General features: G+C 62.8%; 6 protein-coding genes across 6 annotated transcripts; 2 read left to right on the plus strand and 4 right to left on the minus strand.

The window, feature by feature from the left end:
* Positions 1 to 377: 377 nt before the first annotated feature.
* Positions 378 to 1,171, minus strand: VTJ83DRAFT_7337 (uncharacterized protein; the record flags this gene model as incomplete). Its single annotated transcript, XM_071014148.1, has 3 exons — positions 378 to 654; positions 714 to 1,032; positions 1,135 to 1,171. 3 exons carry the CDS (start codon positions 1,169 to 1,171, stop codon positions 378 to 380), a joined length of 633 nt encoding a protein of 210 aa, XP_070863554.1.
* Positions 1,172 to 1,994: 823 nt separating this feature from the next.
* VTJ83DRAFT_7338 (uncharacterized protein) lies at positions 1,995 to 4,490 on the plus strand (the record flags this gene model as incomplete). The annotated part of the gene is made up of 1 exon (XM_071014149.1): positions 1,995 to 4,490. The coding sequence occupies one exon, from the start codon at positions 1,995 to 1,997 to the stop codon at positions 4,488 to 4,490; it is 2,496 nt and encodes an 831-aa protein (XP_070863555.1).
* Positions 4,491 to 6,140: 1,650 nt separating this feature from the next.
* On the minus strand, positions 6,141 to 7,274 carry VTJ83DRAFT_7339 (uncharacterized protein; the record flags this gene model as incomplete). The annotated part of the gene is made up of 3 exons (XM_071014150.1): positions 6,141 to 6,501; positions 6,904 to 7,101; positions 7,255 to 7,274. The coding sequence occupies 3 exons, from the start codon at positions 7,272 to 7,274 to the stop codon at positions 6,141 to 6,143; spliced, it is 579 nt and encodes a 192-aa protein (XP_070863556.1).
* A 2,029-nt stretch (positions 7,275 to 9,303) lies between these two features.
* On the minus strand, positions 9,304 to 10,246 carry VTJ83DRAFT_7340 (uncharacterized protein; the record flags this gene model as incomplete). Its single annotated transcript, XM_071014152.1, has 3 exons — positions 9,304 to 9,676; positions 9,814 to 10,118; positions 10,181 to 10,246. 3 exons carry the CDS (start codon positions 10,244 to 10,246, stop codon positions 9,304 to 9,306), a joined length of 744 nt encoding a protein of 247 aa, XP_070863557.1.
* Positions 10,247 to 11,916: 1,670 nt separating this feature from the next.
* Positions 11,917 to 12,917, plus strand: VTJ83DRAFT_7341 (uncharacterized protein; the record flags this gene model as incomplete). The annotated part of the gene is made up of 3 exons (XM_071014153.1): positions 11,917 to 12,048; positions 12,189 to 12,479; positions 12,561 to 12,917. 3 exons carry the CDS (start codon positions 11,917 to 11,919, stop codon positions 12,915 to 12,917), a joined length of 780 nt encoding a protein of 259 aa, XP_070863558.1.
* A 677-nt stretch (positions 12,918 to 13,594) lies between these two features.
* On the minus strand, positions 13,595 to 15,565 carry VTJ83DRAFT_7342 (uncharacterized protein; the record flags this gene model as incomplete). The annotated part of the gene is made up of 3 exons (XM_071014154.1): positions 13,595 to 13,905; positions 14,003 to 14,703; positions 14,781 to 15,565. The coding sequence occupies 3 exons, from the start codon at positions 15,563 to 15,565 to the stop codon at positions 13,595 to 13,597; spliced, it is 1,797 nt and encodes a 598-aa protein (XP_070863559.1).
* Between the last annotated feature and the right edge of the window lie 249 nt (positions 15,566 to 15,814).

Here is a 15,814-nt window from a genome sequence, read left to right on the forward strand (position 1 = left end):
AAGCGGCGAGAGGAAAGCGAGGGATGGCTTGTCCCCGACGGGTCCATCCCGGAAGGGTTGGCGCCTGAGAACCCTCCTAGAGTCGTGTGTGTTATCAACAGCCCGGGCAGAAAGGACCTGGAGAGAAGAACCAGGCCGTCAAAAGCCGGCTGGATGTTTGTATCGTGCCGCCCTCGTATCGAGAGTCCTCATTGGTTTCCGTCATGCATGTTTCTGGCTCTGATGTCATCGGTCCAGCCATTTCTTTGGCATGCCCTTCCAACCAACGCTCCATCCGCCACCAACCAACCAGCCCCAGGTCCCTTCGCAGCCGCAAGCGCTATTATCCACCGAGCTTATCATCATCCCTTCCACCCGACAACCTCCAACAAACCATCTCACGCCCCCACCTCCATCTCGGCTCTCCTCCTCCTCTCCTCCAGAACCTCCCTCCTCAGCCCCTCGACGGCAACTTCCGTCTCCAACACCCTGCTGACCCCGCCCTTCCACGTCTCCTGCAACCCTGCCAGCTCCGCGCCGGCCGCCTCCTGCGCCTGCTTCCGCTGCAACGTCACCAGGTCGATCTCCTTCTTGACGGCGGCGAGCTCCCGCTCGATGCTCGCCAGCTCGCCCTCCAGCCCGTAGTTGCCCACCAGCCAGGCGTTCTTGCCGAAGCTGTCGAGCAGGGCCAGGTGGGCCCTGCGCGAGGACACGTAGGCGTGCGCGGTGCGGACGCGGGCCAGGTCGTCGCGGAGCCGGGCCGCCGCCTCGTCCCGGGGAGCCGGGCCAGGGCGCCCGGCGACGGCGGGTCCGGGGGCGCCTCGTAGCGCGAGAAGTCGACGGCGGAGAGCTTGGCTTCGGCGGGGCTCGGGGAGGACGCGAGGCGGGAGAGCTCGGCGCGGAGGAGCGGGGTGAGGTAGCGCGAGGAGGACGGGGACGGTGGCGGCGGCGGGAGCAGGGCGTGGTACGGATCGTCGGGCACGAGGGAGCGTTCGGCGTCGATCAGGGCCTGCGCCGCGGCGCGCTCGGCGGGGGTTGGGTCGGGGTCGATGTCTTGGGGGGAGGTTGTTCAGCTGAGCAGGTCCCTTGGGTGCCAGGAAAGGAGAAGAGAGGGGAAGAAGAAGAAGGAGGAGGAGGAGGAGGAGGAGGGCTTACATGGGAGGGACTCGTGGATTGTGGTGATGGACGGCATGTTGGACGGTCTTCCTTGACCCCCCCCCTAGACGGGATGTTGGCGCGGCGGCGACGGAGAAGCGATTACGATGTATGAAGTAAGAGATAGCTCAGGTAGCTGGACAGCGAGGACGACGGCGCAGGTGGTTGGAGGATCCGCAAAAAGGTTGCAGCTCGCCGTCTGGAAGCGTCGAGGACCGGCTGCAGGTGGCTTGGGTGGGTGTGAAGGGTATCTCAGGGTATCGGATTATCATGAAATGTTTCCGACGTTGTTGGATGAATTGAAACTGACCCCCGTACAGAAACCCGCTGGGCCCGGACCGGGACGCGCGCCGCTGGAAATTCTTGGTCCCACCGCGGCGCGCCAGTCTTGGCACCTGGCCCGAATAGGTCTGGGCTCGGCTGGGCGCTAGGTCCACCTGCAGTGCCAGGCCTTCCCGGGGCCCGCGCTTGCATCATGGATGCCCAGGGAAGCTGGGTCTTGGCAACTGCGGGGGCGGCTGACCTTTCCAGCATGACGGCTGCCAAGAATGTCCTCTTTTGTCGCGATCCGACCCGTTGAAACCGGCAAGAACCTGTTGGTCTGGGAGGTTACTGAAATAGTACCTGGTAGGTGGTCCATGACCTAACGGGCGCAGTTGTATCGAACCCCGTCCACTGTAACCTTGGCCTGAGCCCTGGCCTCCCTGACCTAGCACCCTGTTATCTCTCGAACCCCTTCACCAGATGTCGGGATCCAAGAGAACTTCTTCCCCCAAACTTTGTCTCGGTCATGCCGGGTTCACCCTACCTTTGGATAGCCCTTTTGCCTGCATCTTCGCCGGCAACATCTGTCACTTGTCATGGCAGAGAGCTTGCGTCCCTTGATGGGCGACCGCAAGCCCGATGCGAACCGTGAAGCGCACACCTCGTCTTGCGAAGAGGGTTGGCCAACCGGCGAGCCGGCGAAACATAGGATCTTCGATGATGCAGAAAATACACCGGATGGGCGGCCGGGGCAGCGTCGCTCCCTTGCGTTCAGATGTGCTGCCGCTCTGTTCTTATGTTGCTTGATGCTTTGCGTCCTGAGGGCCTGCGTCCCCGGAAGCTCGGTGCGACGGGTCACGCCGTGGCAGCACCCCGCCGACTCCCCCGGCAGCGCGTCCGCCGACGGCCTGTATCTCGTCGGCGTTGGCAAGGCGGATATCACCGGCCCTGTCGTCGAGATCAACCTGATGGGCTACGCCGACCCCAAACAGGTGGGCACCGGGCTGCGGCAGCGGCTCTACTCGCGCGCCTTCATTGTGGGCAACGTCGAGAAACCCGAGGAACGATTTGTCTACCTCGTTTTGGATACCCAGTCCGGTGACACGGCCATCCGCTACGGCATTCTCAACGGCTTGAAGGACCTCGGGCCGGAGTATGCCGTCTACAGCCACCACAACGTCGCCGTCACGGGCACCCACTCGCACGCCGGGCCGGGCGGGTGGCTGAACTACCTCCTCCCCCAAATCACCAGCAAAGGCTTCGACCGCCAGGGGTACCGCGCCATCGTCGACGGCGCTCTTCTCTCCATCCGCAGGGCGCACGAGACCCTCCAGCCTGGCCATCTGAGCGTCGGCACCACCAAGGTCTTCGGCGCCAACATCAACCGCAGCCTGTTTGCCTACCTCGCCAACCCCGAAGAGGAGCGGGCGCGGTACAACGCCAGCGCCGGCGATGATGGCTCGGTGGAGAAGGACATGACCCTGATCAAGTTCCAGCGCGCCTCCGACGGGAAGAACATCGGCGTCTTGACGTGGTTTCCCACCCACGGAACCTCGCTGTACGGCAACAACACCCTGATCGCCGGCGACAACAAAGGCGTCGCCGCCTATCTGTTTGAGAAGCAAGCCCGCGAGGACCCGACGGCGGCCAGGGGTTTCGTGGCCGGGTTCTCTCAGGCCAGCGTTGGCGACACCAGCCCCAACGTGCTCGGGGCCTGGTGCGAAGACGGGTCGGGGGAGATGTGCGATTTCGAGACCAGCACCTGTGGCGACGGCCGGTCGCAGTCATGCCACGGTCGGGGTCCTTTCTTCGAGGCCGACGACACGGGTGCCCGCTCGTGCTTCGAGATCGGCCGGCGACAGTACGAGCCCGCCTGGGCCCTCTACCGCCAGCTCCAACGGAGCCCGGTGCCCGTACGAGGCGGCCCGGTGAGGTCGTTCCACGCGTTCCACAACATGACGGGCTTTTCGTTCCTGCTGCCCAACGGCTCCGAGGCGCGCACGTGCTCGGCGGCTCTGGGGTACTCGTTCGCCGCCGGCACCTCGGACGGGCCCGGTGCCTTTGATTTCACGCAGCACTCCGGCAACGAAAACACGACGTCGCCCGTCTGGAAGGTCGTGTCGCACCTGTTGAAGGACGCCTCGCCTGAGCAACGTGCCTGCCACTCTCCAAAGCCCGTGTTGCTCGACGTCGGCGAGGTCCATAAGCCCTACGACTGGACGCCCAACGTCGTCGACATCCAGGCCTTTCGCGTCGGGCAGCTCTTCATCATCGTCAGCCCCGGCGAGGTGACCACGATGGCTGGCCGCCGATGGAAAGAAGCCGTGCGGAACGCATCGGCGGCTCTCCTGGCCGCCGAGCCCCCTAGGCCCCTCGCCACCAACGCCTCCGATCCGACGACGGCCCTCGCATCCCCCGTTGTCGTCCTCGGCGGCCCGGCCAACAGCTACACGCACTACATCACCACCGAGGAGGAGTACGCCATCCAGCGGTACGAGGGCGCCTCCACCCTCTACGGCCCTCACACCCTGGCCGCGTACATCAACCGAACCCTCTCGCTCCTCTCCTACCTAGGCGCGGCCTCCCCGCCCCCGCCGTCGCACGAAACGCTCGGCCTGTTCCCCCCCGACAACACCAACGCGTCCCTCTCCTTCATCTCCCCCGTCATCCACGACAGCCCGCCCCTGGGCAAACGCTTCGGCGACGTCCTCGCGGGCCCCCTCCCGCTCTACCGCCGCGGCCAGGACGTGCGCGCCGTTTTCGTGGGCGCCAACCCGCGCAACAACCTGCGCCTCGAAGGCACCTACGCCTCGGTCGAGCGGCTGCAGGTGCGGCGGGGCGAGGACGAAGCCGAGGCGGCGAGGCTGCCCGAGAGGTGGCGGCGGGTGCGAGACGACGCGGACTGGTCGCTGGTGTTTGGCTGGCGGAGGACGAGCGAGCTGCTCGGGACGAGCGAGGTCGAGATCGTCTGGGAGACGGAGGAGTGGGCGGAGCGAGGCGTGTACAGGATCCGCTACTTTGGGGACGCGAAGGGGTGGAGGGGGGACGTGAAGGGGTTTGAGGGGGTGAGCACGCCTTTTACGCTTGTATGAGGAAGATGGCACAAGGTATGATTATGGTCACCCGGCGCTTGGGGCGGTCTGGTACGGATGAGGGGTTGGATGGGCGGGGGTCCGGGTATCTCTCCTGTTGGGCGTTTTGGAGGGGGGGGCGGGGGGCGGGGGGCGGTTTGAACTTGCAATTTACGCGGCACTGGGCAGGCATGGGGGCTACTTCTTTTTGTTCCTTTCTTGTTGTTTTTTTCTCTCAAACGGTTTCTCCCGTGACGATCAATGCAGAGAGCAAGGACACACGCGGACTGGATCCTGGATCCCCGAATGCCAGAACGGACGTCTTCACATGTCCTGTGCTGTATGCCGTGTGCGGGATCGCCGGGAATTGCGCCTTGACGACTTTGGAACGAGCGTTCCGAAAGACCTTTTTTTTTTTTTTTTGATTTTTTTGATGACAAAGTCTGTCGGCCGTCTCGTCGGATCCTGCGGGCCAACCGACTCTCTGATGGCTTGCGCAGGATACATGTATATTTATATATAAATTTGTATAAGTAGGTACAATGAGGATCTCGCACAGCGGCGTAAATGTCCCTTGCCATGCCTGGGCAGACAATGTCGTGTAAGCCCGACGTATTCATCGGATCGGCTGCATCCCCCGGTGAAAGCCTTGGCCATTGCAAGGCGGAATCCGCACGTATCAAGAAAGAAACGGTGCGGTATTTTACCGCCGGACATGGAGTGATCATCAGAGGAAATCCATTCCGGCCATCCCGGCGCTGTCACTTGTTATGGTTCCACACCACCGTTTTTGGCATCTAACACGCGGCAGCCAAGGTTGATTGATTATTACCTTGCTGAGGAAGCGGCGGTTGAAGGAACACGCCAAATGATGACGTCGCGAGTACCAAGGTATCAAGTTGTATTAAGAGAAAAAAAAATAAAGGAGAACTGGCTAAAACAGGATATACTGAAAACGAGCTGCCAGTCTCCCTGGGAACGAGATCCGGCGCGCTGCTTGGGTGAGCAAAGTCACGTTCCGTCATAAAGGTTTGCCGAGAAATCGACAAGCAGACAAGCAGGCCGGCCGGCCTCGACGAGGCGATAAGCTACCCTCTTCTCATTCTTCCAAAGAGAGGGCTGCTTCCGGTGTTCGAAAGGTCGTCTTCTTCTGGGAGAGAGAGCGAGAGAGAGAGAGAGAGGTAGCGAGAGCAAAACGTTTGCCGGTCGACTTGTCCGATGCAAAGTCAAAAAAAAAAGCTGGGTTCATCGGTTTGTCGCCGTCGCCAAGTGCCGGTTTTGCCGCTTGTTGAATTGGATCCGCGGGGTGGTGGTATAACGTCGCGAGCCATTTCAAACCCGATATGTCGATGATGATCCGGTGCGAAACTGCGCTTCCGTCCTCCTCCTCCTCCTCTCCTCACTGCCGACTACCGCTTCCCCTCCGCCCCCCCTTCTCTTCCTCCCATCTTACCAGGTTGCCCTGGTGGGACATCAAGACGCCTTTCCCTTCCCAACGCATCCCCAACTTCCGCTTCCCCTCTCTCACCTACGAAACTCCGCCATGGCCTCGCTACCAACGCTAACCCCATCCCACTATTCCCCCCGTCCCTCCCTCCTTTACTGGCCCATTTCACTCCCGTCAAAATTCAATCTCGCCGCCAACCCGTCCAACGCCAAATACCGACAAGCCTAATTCGCGTCTCGTGGAAGATCCCCGAGCTGTGCCGGGGAGCCGTGCTGGCTAGAGCAAGTGACCCGGTCGTTTTTTTGCGGTTTGTTTAGATCTGAGACGCCTTCCTCTCCCTGCGGGCGAGGATCTTCTTGTAGATGAAAAGGCCGATCAGGCCGACAACGACGACGAAGGCGATGCAGAAGACGAGGACCACACCAGAGTTCTCGCTGGCCCAGTTGCTGCGCTTGGCGAGACGGGAGAGGGTGTCGCGAGCGACGAGGGAGTAGTCGACGGCGGCCATTTTGGATGGTGGTTGGGCGTATTAGTGAATCCGAGAGCCGGAGGATGGGGTGTATTAAGTAGATTGAAGAAGAGGGTCTAACGGGGCCAATTGCGTTAGCCGTGTTGACACCAAGGCGGAAAACCCTCTAGGCTCGTGCGCATCTTGAAGAGATTTGGACATTGCGCCCTTTTTATGCCACGGGCTCGCGGTTGAGGTAGCCCGGCCGCGCCGTTTTTTTGACGGTGGGGGGGGGGGGGGGGGAGGGGGGAAGCGAGGGTCGCCGGATGCGTCTTCTCGGAAGTCGGTGCTCTTCCCCGCGTCGCCGAGGGACTCGGACCCCTGCCGGCTACCTAGGTAGCCAGAGGCAACGGTTCTTGGCATCCGTCATGGAGTCGCCCTCAACCGCGGCGGCCCGGCGCTAGGTCTCTCGAGGGAAAAACAAACCCCGGTCCGCCCCCCCCAAAGAGGCCATTGGTTCGAAGAAGAGGGTTGCTTACCTACTGCGTACAGTCCAAAGCCACGAATGGAACGTTGACGGCAAGGAAAAAGACGCGGTTGTAGGTCGCTCAAGAGGCGGTGTCAAATTGGGACGTCGGGGGGAGAGGATTGAAGCTCTGAACCGACACAAGCCACAGAGATGACGAGTCGTTCTTTCGGCGGCGGGAACCGGGGGGTTGGGGGTGCGGGCAGGTCGCCTTTTTGATGGATTGACGGAGGGAAAAAGGCAGAAAGGGGAATTGATCGAGCGAGGATGGGAAAGAAAAAGAAAAAAAGGAAAGAGGAAGGCCCAGGAAGAACGGGCGCAAGGGCAACAAAATACCGGAGCTCCCGGTGTGGAGGCCACCCACCAGTGGGACGACAACGGCATGGAGCCTGGGCCCCAGCGACAGCGACAGCGACAGCGACCAGGCGCTTGGCTCTTCGTTGCTGGCTCGGGCCCGGTCGTCTTGTTTCTCTTGGCTCGGAGCGACGGGTCACGCTCGGCATCCATGGAACCGTCGATTTTTTTTTCTTCTGCCGCTGCGCGAATTTCCCAAGCCCCGACTGACCACCCACCCAAGCAGGCCAACCTGACCCGGGCCAGTCACACCGTCGGGAAGGGAACCTGGCGGTGGGGTGGGAGAGGGTGGGGGGCCGCTCTCGGTTGGAACTGGGTCACCCATCGGAGAGCTCGGCACACGGCACGACTCGCGTCTTGTTTCGTTTCGTTTGCGACGACATTTTCCCTCTGTTGGAGGTTCGTGGAGCTGCTCTTGTGCGCACACAAGCAGATACAATCGCCGCATCGATCCATGGCTTGCTACTAGGCGGACTTGGGTCCTTGATGCTACTGTGTATGCGCGGTACTCATGTACCTGGATACGTTTTCAGTACCTACTACTATAGTAGGTGTGTACTGCGTACTGTGTGTACGTACGCTGTACACAGTACAGTAGTAGATCTGTTTGTGGCGTCTCAGCCGATTACCACTCCCCGCATGCCATGTCACCTGACGTTACGCATCTACTACTACCATACGGCGCTTCCTACTTGGCTTGTTGCTTGGCACCAACTCACTTTACCTAGCATGCCTACCGGGCCAGCACGCGGGGGGGCCCCAGTTCCGCTGTCCGTGCCGCGCCTGAGACCATCCAACCCTGGCGAGACCCGACAGGGTCCCCGTCTGCAAAAACCCCACGGAGCAGGGGACAGGAACGGCATGATATCACTCTCGCCCGGCCGGGGTCGCTCGCCAGGTGGCAACCTGCCCGTCGTCGTCCGCCGGCCCGCGAGCTTCAGAACCAGGGAGCACCCGCCCGCACCATGGCACCCGCAATTGCAGTTTGCAGTACGTATTACTGCCGGTGGCTTTCTTATCGTTCGCGCTTCGCGCTTGAGCTCATGGTCGCGTTGGCCATGCGAACGATAATACCCTATCGACAACGACACGAAGGCTTCTCGCAGGTTGGCTAGGAACCTGTCCTGCAGCATTGGACATCGGGGACTCTCCCGAGACGGACGAACCAGAGACGCCCCCTTATTTCTGGGTGGCGAGACAATCCTCGCCATTCCCGGACCTGAGAGAGAGAAAAAAAAGAAAGAAAAAAAGGAAATCATCAGGGTCTCTCTCTCATTACCCTATCCTTACCCTCCACGGCGAGAACTTACACGGGTAGAGCGGCTGCGATTGGGCTGCGCGGAAGCCCTGAACAGAGGGCCTTGCCGTGTATATTAGTAGTTACATGCTTCCGCAGCCCAGCAGCAGCTTTGGTCCTGTCTGGCTGAAACCCCTCCTCATGAAGAACCAGGCGCGCTGGGCTGGTGAAAAAAAAAAAAAAAAAGTCGCATGCGTCGGAACGCGAAGCCGTTCTTTGGAATGGCAATCCTTCACCCGGCGACAGCGACAAGGCGAGCCAGGCCAAGGCCGGGCAAGCATCCCCCACGTCCGGAGCTGCCAGAATCTGAATTTCCGGCCCGGTCCACCCGCTGTCGGACAGCAACCGGATCGATGGGGGCGGGCGACCAACGGGAGGCGACTGGGACGGCGACGGGACGATCCCCGCTCTGGAATTCCGGAACGACAGTTCCTCCCTGCGCGCTCAGAAGAACATCTCGGGTCGTCCATTCGGCCAAACCTTTTTTTTTTCAGTGGTTCTCTGGAAAGCTCTCCTATCTAGCTCGCTCGTGTTGTAGATGCGGCGGTAGTTCCGGACCCGACCCGGCTCTTGCGTAGGGAGCCAAGTCCGGCATGACACCGGCCTACCATGCCGAAACGATGCATTGCCAGGTATATGGATACGATGGTGGTTGATGCATCGCCTGCCACCCAAGACCCCAACCTGAACCTACAACCCAGCCCAAACCCCAACCCAAACCCAAACCCTTGGATGCCGTCCACCTCCCCACGCCTCTCCCGCCTAGCACCGGATCGGCTCGGGGCCCGGAATCTGGTACGGCCGGCCGTTGTTGTCGGGCTGGCCCATGGCGCCGTAGATGTTGATCTGGATGCCCGGGTGGTTGGACTGGTAGGCGCCGGGGAGGCTGACGGTCCGGCCCGCGGGGTTGAAGGAGCCGCCCTGCCGGACGTTGATCTGGGCGCACGAGATGTAGAACTGGGCCTGGCCCGGGAAGCTGGCCGAGTGCAGCGCCAGCAGCTCGACGCGCATGAGGTAGTGGCCGGGCGCCAGGCACTGCGGCAGGTGGAAGTAGACCCAGCCGTTGTTGCTGATGAGGTTGTCGACGGCCCACCGGCGCGACGACGTGTCGAAGCCTTCGTGCCAGACCTTGAACCTGTTTTGTTTTTTTTTGTGAGTCTCTGGTCTGGAGAGAGAGAGAGAGAGAGAGAGAGAGAGAGAGAGAGAGAGAGCCCTGTCCTGAGGGCGGCCGCGTCATTGAAGAGAGAGAGAGGGAGAGGGGGGGAAACGTACCACTGAAGGCCCTGGTGGTTCGCCGTCGCGGCGTTGTCCACCTTGGCCAGGTAGACCGAGATGGGACCCTTGTGCGACCGGGCGATCGGGTTGTCCGGGTCGCCGGGGAACTGGGCGCCGCCGATGACGTGCTGGTACCACGCGCCGATGCGGTCGCCGGCGTTCACGTTGATGACGGCCTGCGACCGGGAGCCGGGCGCGCCGCAGGCGATGTCTTGGCTGTTGACGTTCTGCACCGGGTTGTTGTTGTTGGGAGCCCGGAGGCCGGTGAGAGAGCCTTGGTCCTGGCCGTTGACGGTGACTCGCTGCGGGAGGAGGTGAGCGGCCGGGTCCTCGACGCCCTGGAGGAGCAGGCGGGGGAACGCACCTGGAAGATGGCGTGCCCCTGCACGGAGAGGGCAGAGGCCAGGAGGGCGGTCGGGGACAGCTTCATGGTGGGCTAGCGGCGGAGGCTGGGTCTGTCGAGAATGGACGCTGGGGGTGGCCGTGAGCGGATGGATGCCGCCAGCGGCCGCTCGCGGCGGTACTTATACCTCCAGGGCCGGCGAGATGGGACACCGCCGTCGGGGTCTAACTAGGGTCCGGTAGGCTTGGGCGCGTGGGCCGAAATGCCACCCCAGCGTCCAAGTACCGGGCACGACAAGACCTGCACGCGTATTGAACCGGGTCGTGTGAGCCGCCATGACAAATGGACGGCGGCGGCGCCGAGGTCTTGGGAGCATGGGAGGGCGGGCGCGGTAGTCAAGATGGCGGGGCCCCGGATTGTGCAAGGGGGGGGGGGGGGGGGAAGGGGCAGGCAATATAGCCATATAGACCGTCGGTTAGATTGCGCGAGTGGTGTTGTTGGATAGCAGGAGGCCGTCACGCTCGCCAGCGCTCAATGCCGTTGCCGCCCAACCCATGTTCCAGATTAGGCAGTATACTCTGCCGCGGCTAGAACTGAGCTGCCAATCCCGAAACAGGACGCTTCGGAAGCTTTCCGAATGAAACAAGGCCCAAAGCGGTTCCCGCTTGGGACGGTGCTGGGCTGTGCGTTGCGTGAAATGTTGACATGGCATGCCGGGCCGTCCGGCGTGGGGTGCTCGGCGCCGGGAGGCTGTCATTGACGGAAAGTTGTGCGAGGAGGCGGCATGCAAACCCGCGGCCGAGACGCCGTAAATAAGCCTTTGCTATTTCTTGATTGCCGTTCAATTACGACGTAGCGGTGGATTCGGACCGTAGGCTGGATAGGACGCACGCAGTCACGCAAAATCACGTTGGGGTTCCACAAGAAGCCCGGCCTCCTCCCCTCCCCCATTATCTCATGGTTTCCAGGCGGAGGGCGACATTGTTTTGCCCCGTCCTGTGGCAGAACAGGAAGGCGGGGGATGTGTTCGGGCACGACGTCAACCATGGCCATGGGAGGATGGGATTGCCATGACACCGTCTGGGCCAGGCAAGGCCAAGGCGAGGAAATACGCAAAGGCCATGGTAGGCCATGCCATGCCTCCCTACCGGTACCCAGGTGGTTGGGGTTGTTACTTTCAACCTGAGGAGGAGGGCGTGATCTTGACAGAGAAAGAGAGGGAGGGAGGGAGAGAGAGAGTATGTGTGTGTGTAGGTAGGTGTCTGTAGTATAGATACATATCCATATCCATATCCATATACATATACATATATATATATATGTGTGTGTGTGTGTGTGTGTGTCTGTGTGTATGCATGTGCGTGAGTGTACTACACGCTGTGCGAGTGGAAGAAGAAGAAAAAGAAGAACAAGAAGTGAAACGGAAGATTCTTGTGCCTCAAAAAGGCAAGTCCAGAGCTTGTGGTTGAATCTGGTGGTTGGATAGTGTAAGGTAAGGTATCGTTTAAATGCATGACGACCCCCGACACATGCATGTCCAACGTCCTCCCTCCCCTCCTCCCCCTCGGCCCCACCTCCGAGGCCCCGACCAATCATTGGTCGGACATTGTCAGAGCCCACCAGAGCTGGTCCGTGCCACTTCCCAATCAGCAATTCGAGCTCCAAAGAGACGTTCAACGATCGACGGAAGCTGGGAGCCAATCTTTGTGACGCCGACACCGATTCCCCCTCCGAAAACCCCGACAGAGCCCGCAGCCATGGCGAGCAAGCTGGCCCCCTTCCTCCGGACAGCCACCCGGTCGGCGGCCCGGGCAGCCCGGCCCATGGTCGCGCCGCCCGCGCGCGCATTCTCGCTCTCGGCGAGGAGACCGAGCGATACCCTCAGCGTGGTAAGTCGAGGGTCGAGGGGCCCAACGGCCACGGCTCCAGAGCCATTGAGGACCGCCGCGGACACGGCGAGGCGGCGAAGGACGAGGAATCCGAGGAACGGGCTAGGAAGCTGACCATGGCCATTGCCCTTGGGGCACAGCACCGCAACACGCCCGACAACAACCCCGACATCCCCTTCAAGTTCACCCCGCAGAACGAGGCCATCATCGCCGAGATCCTCAAGCGCTACCCGCCCCAGTACAAGAAGGCCGCCGTCATGCCGCTGCTCGACCTGGGCCAGCGCCAGCACGGCTTCACCAGCATCAGCGTCATGAACGAGGTGGCCCGCATCCTCGAGATGCCCCCGTCCCGCGTCTTTGAGGTCGCCTCGTTCTACACCATGTACAACCGGACGCCCGTGGGCAAGTTCCACGTCCAGGCGTGCACGACGGTGCGTCCCTTGGCTCCAAGCCGCACCCGTGGCAGATCCCCCTCCTCTGATGGCTCCGCTCGCTAACCTCCCCTTCTCCAGACCCCCTGCCAGCTCGGCGGCGTCGGCAGCGACGCCATCGTGAAGGCCATCAAGGAGCACCTGGGCATCTCCCAAGGCGAGACGACGCCCGACGGCCTCTTCACCTTCATCGAGGTCGAGTGCCTGGGTGCCTGCGTCAACGCCCCCATGATCCAGATCAACGACGACTACTACGAGGATTTGACCCCCGAGACGGTCAAGGCGCTGCTGACGGCCCTCAAGGAGAGCGTCAACGACGTGAGCAAGGCCCCCAAGCCGGGCCCCCAGACGGGCCGCAGCACCTGCGAGAACAGCGCCGGCCTGACGAGCCTGACGAGCGAGCCGTGGGGGGTCGAGAAGACGAGGGAGGATTTGTAGCCTAGGAGCGCCTTTGTTTTTTTCATGTCTATGTTTGAAAGGGACCCGAGGGGGGGGGGGGGGGGGGGAGGGAAGGTTAGAAGACGGTGTGTATAAAAAATGATGAACCCTGGCACATATCATAGATGTGATCATGTTGATGTTCCTTTCCCCCCTCCCCCTCCCCCCCCTTGACTGCGTTGGCCTTTCTTTGAAAGACATAAATGTCCTTTAAAAAGGTGTATCCCAGGCAGCTCAACAGCCGACCTCTCCCCCCCAAGGCCGACGGAGTGACGTGAGATGGAAATGCAGGGGGGGGAGGGGGACAACTTGATCACAACATAGAAGACCCTAGAAGAGGTGACGGTCGCTGTCGGCCAACCCTCACCTCGTCGTACATGAGCAACACAAGTTTGCTACAACCCTTGACCCTTGACAGAGAGGTGATGGCATCGTGGCTACGGAGTACCTCAGTGCGTCTTCCTATGCTGTTATTATCTCGGTTTTGGGACATGATGCTCAAATCAGGATGCAAGACCAAAGACTCCTTCTCACCACCCTCTCTCGCATCTCCAGAGGTATTCAACGCTCTCGGCATGCTGCTTTTCCCACCAAACGCGCTCTTTTCTCTCTCTCTCTCTCACACACACACAAAGGAACGGGTTCCATGCCGCCCTGGGCCCTTCTCAGCCAGACCTTCATTCTAGACGAAGAATCCAAGCATCCCCGAGCCTCCGGTTCTGCTCGTCCAACCCGCCAAACACCACGATGGCGTTCTCCTCGAGCTCGCGCAGCGGCGAGCTCGCCACCCACCCCCTCGGCCCCGGCCCGTCGGCCGACGCGTCGTCCTCGTCGTCGTGCGGCCTCGTCTCCACCCTGCACCACGCCGCCTCGGCGCCGTCCGCCTTGCTCGAGCTCCGGCTCCGGCGCCTCCCACCACGGCCGAGACCGCCTCGGCCGCCTTGCCCGCCAGCGATGACAGCAGCCCGAGGACAGGCAGCCCGTTGGCCTGGAGCGGCAGCGCCCACGCGTCGTCCCAGAACCGGCCCGCTTGGGCGTGCCCGGCCCCGCTGGCCTCGCGCTCGCCAAGCATAACGACGAGGTACTCGCGGCCGCCGCCCGTGGTGATGACCTCCATGGACGCGACGCTGCGGCGGCCGGGGAACGGGAGGCCGTCGCCGGCCAGCGCCGGGCCGCGACCGGGTCGGGCTCCCGGTAGCCGACGTCCTCCTGGCCAAAGAGCACCGTCTGCCACGCGCCGGCGGCGGCGGCGCCCGAGGGGCGCGCCACCAGGACGGCCTCGCCGCGCGCGACCTGGTCGTCGAACACGTCGAGCCCGAGCGGGAGCACGTCGAGCCGGCCGCCCTGCGGGGCGTTGCCGTCGAACCCGCCGAAGCGGTACAGCCGCCCGCCGCCGGCGCGGTGGCTCAGGGCCAGGGCGGCGCCGCCGCGGGCGGGGCCCGGGGCGTCGGGCAGGCGCTGCCAGACGCGCGAGCGCACGTCGAACGCCCAGACGTCGGCGGCGCGGGAGCCGTCGCCGAGGCAGCCGCCGTGGACGAGGAAGGTGCCGTAGCCGTCCGACTCGGCGTCGACGGCGCGCTCGGCGAGGACGCCGACGACGGGGTTCTGCGGCGTGCCGAACGTGGCCGCCTTCTCCGGGTCGGTGCCGAGGGCCCAGTCGCGCCACGCCTCGACCGAGCTCTCCGAGGCCGAGGGCTTGTGACCCGGCGCCGCCGCCGCGGCGCCGGAGGCGAGGGGCACGGTCTGCGGGGCGTCCGGCTTCGGGGTGGCCACCGCGGCGTGGTAGCTCCGCGGGGCCGGGTGCGGCGGAGGCGTCGCGAAGGGCGCGGCCCGGCCGCCGCGTGGCGCGGGTCGAGGTAGGACCAGAGGTGGGTGCGCGTGTCAAAGACCCAGACCCGGCCGCGCTCGTCCAGCGGGGCCATATCGGGCCCGCCGCGGCCGCCAAAGATGAAGATGCGGTGGCCGATGACGGCCGAGGCGTGGCCGACGCGCGGAGGGGGCACGTCGGGGAGAGGGGTGTCGGCCGCGGTGGCGGGGGCTTTGCCTTTGGCGGCGGAGGATGGCGCCTTTTTGGAGTCGTCGTCGTCCTCCTCCTCCGAGGACGATTCCTCTTCGGAGGAGCCGTCCTCGGACGAGGTGGCTTCGTTATTGGAATCGTCGTCGTCGTCGCTGTCTTCGTCGGAGGAGGACGAGTCGGAGGAGGACGAGTCGGCCGACGATCCGGTGTCCTCGGCCGAGGCCTTGGGCTTTGCCGGAGCTGCAGGCTTCGCTGAGACGAGGGTCTTCGCCGGGGCTGCTTCGGCGGCGTTGGCAGGTCTCGACTCGACCGGCTCGGCGGGCTGGGGCCGGGCCGGCTTGGCCTTGATGGCGTAGTAGTCCGCCGGGGCGCCGCTGGCGGGCAGGGTGATGGCGTGCATGTCATTGTCGACGGGGCGGCGGGGTTCCACCTCGCCGCCGAAGATGTAGAGGGTCCCGGCGACGACGTCGGCCGTGTGCGAAGAGCGCGGCAGCGGCGGAAGCTGGAGCTTCTCCCAGGTGGCCTTCATCGTGGGGACCTGAGGGCCATGGCCCTTGGACGAGGGCAGCGTCTGCTCCAACGAGTGAAACAGCTCGGTGGTGCGGCGCCGGAGGAGCTGGAACGAATCCATGGTGAACGGGAGAGCCTCGTCGGATGCCAATCGAGGAGATCAGATGGTGGTGCTTGAGGGGTGCAAGTCAACAGCAACAACAACAACAACAATTGGCGAAACGATGGAGGAGAGGAGCATCCAAGGACAGCACGCTGCCCGGCGGTGCAAAGGATGGAGCTGAACGTGCGTTCCAACGATCCGTGCTTCTTAGCGTTGGGTCAGCCGATTTTTGTTTCTGGTGGTTCTGGAAGGATTCGAGGCTGGCCG

This window comes from Remersonia thermophila, chromosome 7, assembly GCF_042764415.1.
Source record: "Remersonia thermophila strain ATCC 22073 chromosome 7, whole genome shotgun sequence".
Classification (NCBI taxonomy): Eukaryota; Fungi; Ascomycota; class Sordariomycetes; order Sordariales; family Chaetomiaceae; genus Remersonia; species Remersonia thermophila.